General features: G+C 43.0%; 1 protein-coding gene across 1 annotated transcript; it reads right to left on the minus strand.

Moving 5' to 3' along the window:
- Positions 1 to 1865: 1865 nt before the first annotated feature.
- rtkn2 (rhotekin 2) lies at positions 1866 to 8646 on the minus strand. The gene is given in 14 exon segments (XM_076075678.1): positions 1866 to 2940; positions 3266 to 3373; positions 3610 to 3778; positions 4055 to 4186; positions 4264 to 4370; positions 4901 to 4995; positions 5573 to 5773; positions 6134 to 6251; positions 6341 to 6394; positions 6538 to 6590; positions 6676 to 6878; positions 7385 to 7417; positions 7419 to 7475; positions 7895 to 8646. Coding segments are annotated over 14 exon segments (2166 nt in total). The 5' UTR covers positions 8033 to 8646; the 3' UTR covers positions 1866 to 2242.

Consider the following 8646-nt stretch of genomic DNA (forward strand, 5'->3'; position numbering starts at 1 on the left):
TTTACATTGCACTATACACAAATTATTCTGCGCTAGGAAGAAGATTAATGTATCCCTGCTTACTAGTACATGACCACAGTGCCACTTAAAGTCTAAATAATTCATATGCTAAAGTAAAATTGAGATGACTTGGCAGTATTATACTATGAAAAGGAATTACAGAACATTTAAATCAAAAACAAGACAAAAAAAACTACAAATTATTGCCGTCATGCGTAATTAATACCTGACAAGACATATAAAAGACAGACATTATAATAAACATTGTAAATTTGGCTCATTAGTTTGGCTCCGATAAAAAAAACATTCAGTCCTTGTTTAGTCATAAAACAGTTGTACATTTACATCACATGCTTTCCCTCAAGCTGAATACCCACAGGGGCAACATTTCCTGCTTTCACTCGGGCTACACAGTTAATATGAAACACTACAGAAATGTTGGCTTTCACTGTAACTGTCAGAAACATTGGCGTGTAATTCAATGTTCCTTAGTCTCTAGCATGCTCACTGCAACTGAAAATAGCCTAAGATTATGATGGACAACACAGGACGTGCAATATAATCACTGTGGTGATTTTAGCTGTTGCAGCCCGAGGTGTAACCACATCAGCATCAGTTAAGACTAATGCTACGAGGTCTGACGCAGGAACCATCCCTTGTTTTTCCAGGTATATACAGTACTACATCAAAGTGACTAATGTGTTGGTAATACACACATCGCTAATATTGAGCAGCATCCTCTTTTGTGCAATCCATTCTCGGGTTCTTTCAAAGCTTAAACTAAACCCTCCTGTAATCCCCCCCCCTCTCCCAATCTACATCTCCCCCTCTTGATTAAACAGAATTTTAGGGGGCGAGATAAAAAAGAAATGGGATTGCAGCTTTCACCACTCTGCTTCATCTGCACAGCCAATTTCAGAGAAAGTAGCTAAACCTAATGTGTTGTACACTGTGTATAATTACGAAGACCGTTCTTCAACATGTGACTGTTAAGTGGTTGAAATGTTTTAGTGGCTGCCAGTATTGGATATGTTCAAAACACAAGGGCATTCATAACTTTAGCCACTCCAAGGACTCATTCATTCGATTATGTTCATGGCATTTACAGGCTGCAGTGTTAGATTATGTTGGACATACTGTGTGGCCACTGAAAACCAAGGTCACTCCATTATTAAGACCTCTGAGAAATGGAGAAGTCACATTAGTGCTTGCAATTGCTCCTAAAAACCCGTTCCCTTAAAATCAGCTATAGTGGTCATAAAGTTGTCACAGTGAGTGGAATAAGTCAATAGTTCCAAAAGGAATGACTCTTTGAGTCGGCCGATGGATCAATTCCAATTTGAGTGCTTTTGCAAAGGCTCTTTTCTCAGCTCTGGAACATGTAGCTGAGAAAAGAGCCTTTCTCTTTTAGTGGGATTGATGATGGCGATGCTCGGGCCAACGTACAGCTTTCAATTTCGTCTATGGGTTAAGCTGCACGTGAAAGAGTTCTTAAATGGAGAGTGGAGATACGATATCGATATTGTGATTGGAGGTGCCGACTGGGATTTGGGTCGCCGTGATGGACATTGTGAGGATCTTTTGTTTTTGAAGAGACCGGGTCACCCACCCGTCCTTAAGGTTGAAGAAATGGGTCGACATTATTGGGAAATACGACGAGAAAGTCGATACCACTCTCTTATCTATCGGTGCAATGTGAAGTCGGAGCCGGTAGATGGTTAGCTTAGCTTAGCATAAAAACTGAAAGCAGGGGGCCTGACTCTGACCAAAGGTAAAGAAAATCTACCAACCAAGACCTTTAAAGCTCACTAATTGATACATTTTATCTTGTTTATTAAATCTTTATAAGAACCAAAGCATTACAATTTTTCAGTTCAGTTTTTGGATTACAAAAAAAACATTTTTCGAGTTTTAGAGGTGCTGGTAGGCAGATGTTACCTTTGGACAGAGCTAGGCTACCCGTTTCCAGTCTTTATGCTAAGCTAAGCTAAGCTAAGCGCCTACAGTTTCATATTTAGTGTACAGATGAGAGTGATATTGTTCTTTTCATCCAATTTGCGACATGAAACACATTTCACAAAATTGAAACTAATCCTTTAAATGTTGACCTATATCAAATATCCAATTATTGCTCTTTAGGAGCATTAAAATATATATTTATATCGGATTCAATCAAGGCTTTCGAGCTCATTTGAAAAGTTGTAACTGCGTTGTAGATATTCATATTAGTGGTAGGTTAGGGTTAGTTATTGTCTTTAAGGTTCATCCTCACTCTGAATGACTTCCTCAGTTTGCTCCTCGCTGCAGGAACAGGACCAGGACCGTGACTTGGTCTGAGGAAGGCATGTTCACCTGCGGCCTCAGAGCTGTGGTTCTGGTGCTCCGGCTGCTGGAGAGGAGGCTGAGGCTGACTTTGTGGTTGTACATCCAGGACGCCCAATGGAGCGTTTTTACGGCCGAGGGCTCCGGCTCCTCCAGCGTTGCCCCGCTGGAGCTGCTGGATGATGGCAGAGAATTTGGCATCCAGAGATGGTCTGCCAGTTTTGGACCTTGTGGCCGGGCGCGAAGTGCAAGTGTTTTCCTTCTCCTGGTATGAGGGAGGAAGAGGAGGATGATGATGAAGAGAGGTGGGGAGGGGAGGTCTGGCAGGGCGGCTGGGAGGAGCATAAGGCTCTCTGTCAGAGGGCGGGGGTGGAGCACGGCGCTTCTTGTTGCCGATGGATGTAGAGCTGGTGTTGGGGCTTGAAGAAGGGGTGGAGGTTTTGCTCTGGGACAGATTACCTCTCTGCACTACCACTGAATGAGACCCTTCAAACAGGGAGGACCAATTAGGCGCTACCTTCTCCTCTTCGTGACCAATCAGAAAGCGGCCGTCTGTCTCCTCTATCTTGTTGTGGATGATGTCTGTGATGCTCTCAAACTTACCAGGTGAATTTATACCTGCACGTCAAAAGATAAACATTGAAGTGAAGTGAAATAGATCAGGCAAAATCTTAAATTAACATTTTTTTTTCTCCATATTTGATTAAAGTGGTTTTATTAAAATGCAGAGAAAAATAATGTAAAAGGGTTTTATTTAAATGCTTCACCGCTTAAATTAAAGCAATTATGCAAGTTTAATATAATAAAGTCATTTCACTGATTTCACTTTTGTTTCGAGCATCACATCTTCTATAAATAGACGTAATATACAAATCCTGAAGCCAGCGAATCATCAACCTCGGTCTAAGTCACTTCACCCACTCGCTCCAATTACTCTACTCACTGAGGTCATTGTAAACAGAGTCAGCCTGCTTGGTGAGGAAGAGTGATGGCTTCCGTGGTGACGCGACCTCAATCTTCATTAGCTGGTTGCAGCATTGCAGCCACTGGCCTGGTTGTAAACAAGGAGAGCACGAGAGAGATAAGAGGTTATACTATCTTTTCTCGCTAAGTTTTGCTAAAAACATGTGCAGCAACTTTTCTTGCCCAAACAGACCGACATACACGCACTCCACCACGAGCCCTTTTTATGAAACATACCTGCTCTGTACACACTGTATGTAACCTATACTTTTTATATACACACTTCTGCTGTATGTTTACACTGAAACACACACACTCACTCACTCTGATCATAGAGGTGCTGGTGGAGGGCGTCCAACCAGTCCTCCAGGTCCTGGCTGGTCTCTGTGGTGAAGACGATGCTCTCAGACCCCTCTGGTGACGGGTTGATGATGGACAGGCTCCTGGATTTCTGGCCTGCTGACTCTTTCTCCATCACGCGGATCCGGGTGTCCTGCAGACACAACACAAACAACTTAGCATAAGGTGACGGTGCTATTGGAGATATGCACCAAACGGTACATCGCTGATATTGCAGAAAACAAATGATTCAGCAGTAAAATGCCAAAGATGCAAGCAGGATCTCAGTGAGTCATGTGGCCTTTTATATGTTATTATTATATATTGTTATTCTGCAAATGTTAAAAGGGATTATTTATCTAATAAATACATTCACACAGAAGAGTCAGTGTAACTTCTTCCCGTACTGTAGCCAGAGATTCGGTCTTACCTTGTTGACGGGTACGCTGAGAGTAGGCTGCACTTTAGCATCAATTTCTTCCGGGGTGAAGTAGCAGAACAAAATGCCAGAACTCAGCACACAGTAAAGACTGCAGCAGCGGTACATCCCCTCCACAGTTTGCTGAAAAATCAAACTAAAGTATGAACCCAGGAACCAGCTATCGAGCTAACGCTAACGATTACAAGCAGTGAACGCACCTTCTGGCTCAGGTAGCCGGTCATCATGCTCTGTGTCATGCAGGCCGGCTGGGCCACCAACCGGCAGCAGAGGTTGCCATAAAGCGGAAGCCAAGAGGACCACTCAGCTGTGTGGATGAAGATAAAACCTACATGTTAATAAAGTACTATATGCTTTAGGCCCTCGTTAAGAACTGTTTCAATCTTAAGTGAAAAGGTAAAAACCCACCACAATTAAACAACTTTCCTTTTTATCATTTATTAAATATTCCTAAACCTTTCAGGTTACAAAGGTGTAGTGTTACACCTCAAACACACATTAGAGAGCTGCTTCTTGTCATATGAGCCTTATCAATAACCCGTAATGTGCACTGTGGATCTAAACACCACATGCTGCAAACTCGTACCAAATGTTTACTCCTGAAATTAAGAGCTAGATCACAAAAACCTGCCTCAGCACTCACATTCTTATCCATTTAATCGCTCACGCAAAGCAAGGAACGTTTTCTGAGGTGAACTTCAATCATAGGGTATTTTGTTTAATTTTAATGGTGTAAAAATACTGGATCATTACCACAGTACTGATTTAAATCAGAGACTAAACAGCTTAATCCCTTTATAACCCCAGATATCACATTTCTGTTCCTTTGCTTCTTACCGTCTTGGAGGACAATGAGGGAGTGAGACTGGAAGCTGCCTTCAGCCTCAGGCAGACACAGTGAAGTGTGGGCCAGCAGGTTGTACTTGGCTCCACTGGTACAGGTAGAAGTACACACAAACACAAACACGGAGTTTAGCGTCCAGTAATAGTTTCCTGCATTGACTTATTTTCATTCCTTGGCTTCCCAGGCTTAACCATAAAAGATTCATGCTCAACTCTAACCCTCATATTAAAGAGACTAACCCTTCAACTCCAACATGTGCACACATACCCAGCAGTTTTTGCTTTGTGTAAATTATCTCTTTGTTCAAAGGCCTAATGATCCCAATGTTTCTTCTCCACTGACAGCTGGTTTATATCACTTACAGATGTTCAGTTTGAGAGATTTAAATGCCGTCGAGTACAAATAAAATACAGCTGGACAGGAACATTAAAAACATGCACTTTTTTCAATAAAATAGTTATTATTGGCACGAAAACACAATCAGTGAATGTCCCTAAGCATGTCAGTATTCAAAACCCGAAAATATTGGTTTACGTGGGTGTACAGTGGGGCTGCACCAGTCGTTCCAGTAAAATGCCATAATTGAGTCTGTTCCCAACTGCAAGAATCTTAAACCTAGGAGCCAGGAGTCTGTAAAGGGTTTTATGGGGAAGCACAATACATACAAGGGGATGGGGTTGTGCTGCAGGAAGGTGTCAGGGTCCGGACTGTCCAGCAGAGGGCTCAGCTTCTTCCCAGCCGTCTTTCCAAAGGAGTGGCGGAGCTTCTTGGCCAGTTTCTTTGGCGTATTTGCCATCGTGAGCTCTTCCTCCAGGGCACAGCTCCACAGCTCCACCCTCAGCTCAAACTGAGGAACTGCTTCTTTACTATGAGAGGACGGAGACGTTTCAATCAGAGCATAAACAATAACATCTATATAAACCATGTTAGAGCAAGATTCAAAAACAACTTAAAACAAAACACTGAAGATGTATAAATAATAAATGTCACTGCACAGTGATTGTGACCTGGAATATTCCAAACAATAGATGTGTCAGTGTTTGTAGAAATAAACTCTGATACATATTCTGATATCGATGATACTAAATAAAGAACACATTTCCAGCAACATACTCAATACAGACATTTTCTTTCCACCACTGCACAGCAGCACCAGAATGGGGCTTCCCAAAAGTAAGTGCAGCTGTTCTAAGCGTATTATACTGCTTATTGGACCAAATACTCACAAGACGGTGACTCCCTCAAAGCAGATATCAGTGACCGATCTGTCCACCACCACCATTTCTGTGTCAAACACCTCCGAGCCAATCTGCATCAGACAGAACACGGCCACCCGACGGGAGCCTAACAAACACGAGAGGGACGTGCAGTGTGTGAAATGACATGAGGCGAAGCTAAACAGAGGGCACGAGAGGAGGCAAAGACAAACTTACTCCCTCTGTTGTTGAAGTAGGCTGAATCCCTCCACATCAAAGGCATGCGCAGCCCTAAATCAGCAGCGGGAACAAGTGAATTAACAAAGAAACATTTTGCAAAAATAAGTCATCTTAGAAAGTATTACTATTATAAGTTATTACGCACCGACACTCTCCAGTGTTAAACTATTCTGAACAGAGGGGAGAGATCTTACCAGACATTGCAATTGTCCCATTACAGGGCACACGATCATCTGGATCTGAACATCTGAAATAAAATTGGAAAAAAATCTTAAAATAACACCAGGATTTGCCACTAAAAACCACCCTCCACACAGCATCCAGCCCCTCACCTCATGACTGCTCCAATCCCGTGCTGCTGCTCCTCTTTCTTCTTCTGCAGCTGTGCGAGATAAGCCCTGATCCTGGCGTTACAGGTCAGCAGGTTCTTGGAGGCGTTGAGAACCTGCTCTCTCTTACTGCAGGCCAGCAGCAGCTTGTACGCACCCTCACGCATTCGCATCTCAAAGTCCAGCTTTTCCTGCATGTCGGTGTTCTTCTCGGACAGAACGCGCAAAAGGAAAAAATGACCAAAAACACACACACACACACATCATGAATGAAAACAAGGGGCAAAGTGGAGTTAAAGTGAAGTTGCCCTTGAATGTTGTTTTCGGCAAGTGTTGTTCCACCACTTAGTGAAGTAACGCACATTAATTATACACACAAACAAGAACCCTTTTAAGACAACATGCCACCTCTTCCAGAGTCAACGGTGCACTTAACCTTGTATTAACCTTGTGTTTTTTGGCAGAGACGAAATAGTGATTTGCAGCACAAAACTTTCTTTCTGGCACAAAGCGGAGCTAAAACTTCCAGGGTTCCTTGCAACAAATGGACCACGACCAAATATCACAAGGCTCTCAGGAAATGTGATTCTTCTTGGCTGCCACGCAGGAGGGCACAGGCACCGCCACAACTACATTTGACAATGATACGTTTGAAAATGTCACACTTGAAGAGCAACTTTTGTGGCAGATCGTGACGGGAAATGATGCGAGCCTTTAGCTTCTTATAAATCTGTGGTATGTACAATCACATTCACTTCCTCTACTGTCTGCAGACTGTCACTCGGAAGATTTGGGCTTTTGGTCTGCAATGACATTAGAGGAGAGCTTTATTCCTGCTCATGCTCAGCAGCATTCAACAATGCACAGTGCGTAGATCTGGTTTCAGGGACCTGAATGACGATAAAAGGGTCAACTCCCGTATTGGATAACAACCGGCCCACCGGGGCTTGCTTGTGTGTATGTGTGTGTGTGTGTGTGTGTGTGTGTGTGTGTGTGTGTGTGTGTGTGTGTGTGTGTGTGTGTGTGTGCGCGCGCGCTTCAGAAAGACAAGTTAGAAAATTAAAGTCGTTATCTACACGTTATTTGATCACAGCCTATCGAATAGTTGTTATTGAATCAGTGTAAACTTAAACAGCTGATTAGCTTGTTTACGTCATTATAAATCGTGTTGACGGCAGAGCACGCGCGACCCCAATCCGTGACGTTATCCGTCTGATCGTACCTCTGTCTGCAGGAACAACGTGCTCTGTCGTATTTTCTTCCGTTTAATCTCCATGGCCACTGCTGAACCGGCCGACAATAACGACGACCCGGAGCTCCCGTTTCGCTTGGTAGTTTGAACGTCCCGCGGATCGTCCATGTTGTTCGTTCATTCGCTGGCAAACAGCACGAGAGGCGCGTTCCTGCTCCAACTGACAACGCCCCTCCAACGGACAGGGGGGGTTCGATTTGGGACACCTCGTCTGCCGTAATGACGATATTGTCAGTTAAACTAAAATTACGTATAACTTCTAATACGGACACCATTTTGTTTTTTTTTAAACACACAAAGGTAAATGCCGGTGTTCCGGATTAAAAGCAAACTGTGGTGAAGTAGCCTACAATAGCTCAAATAAAAAATAAAAAAGTGTACAGGGTCCGTTGTTCGAAAAACAAACAAGCGCTCCGCCCTCGCCAGCCGGTACTTCCAGAGACGTAAATCGAGTGCTTTCACGTCGACAAGGAGGGGGCCTCATTGAGCCAGACAACGTTGTCGATTTTGAAATATTTTTTTTAAAGCAAAAAATATCTAATGTTTTTGGGTGTTATTTCAGAGGAGATGCACATTTCAAATACTTTAAAACTTAAATGAAGTCGTTGGCAGCATATCATATATTTAACTATCACTTTTGCAGCCTGTGCGGATTTCTCTGAGTAGACTGTCCTGATTATTCTTTTATTTTTTAATATATGCAAACAAAACATTTCAGTGAA

The sequence above is a fragment of the Anarhichas minor genome, unplaced genomic scaffold, assembly GCF_050575085.1.
Source record: "Anarhichas minor isolate MPS153535 unplaced genomic scaffold, ASM5057508v1 ptg000054l, whole genome shotgun sequence".
NCBI classification, from domain to species: domain Eukaryota; kingdom Metazoa; phylum Chordata; class Actinopteri; order Perciformes; family Anarhichadidae; genus Anarhichas; species Anarhichas minor.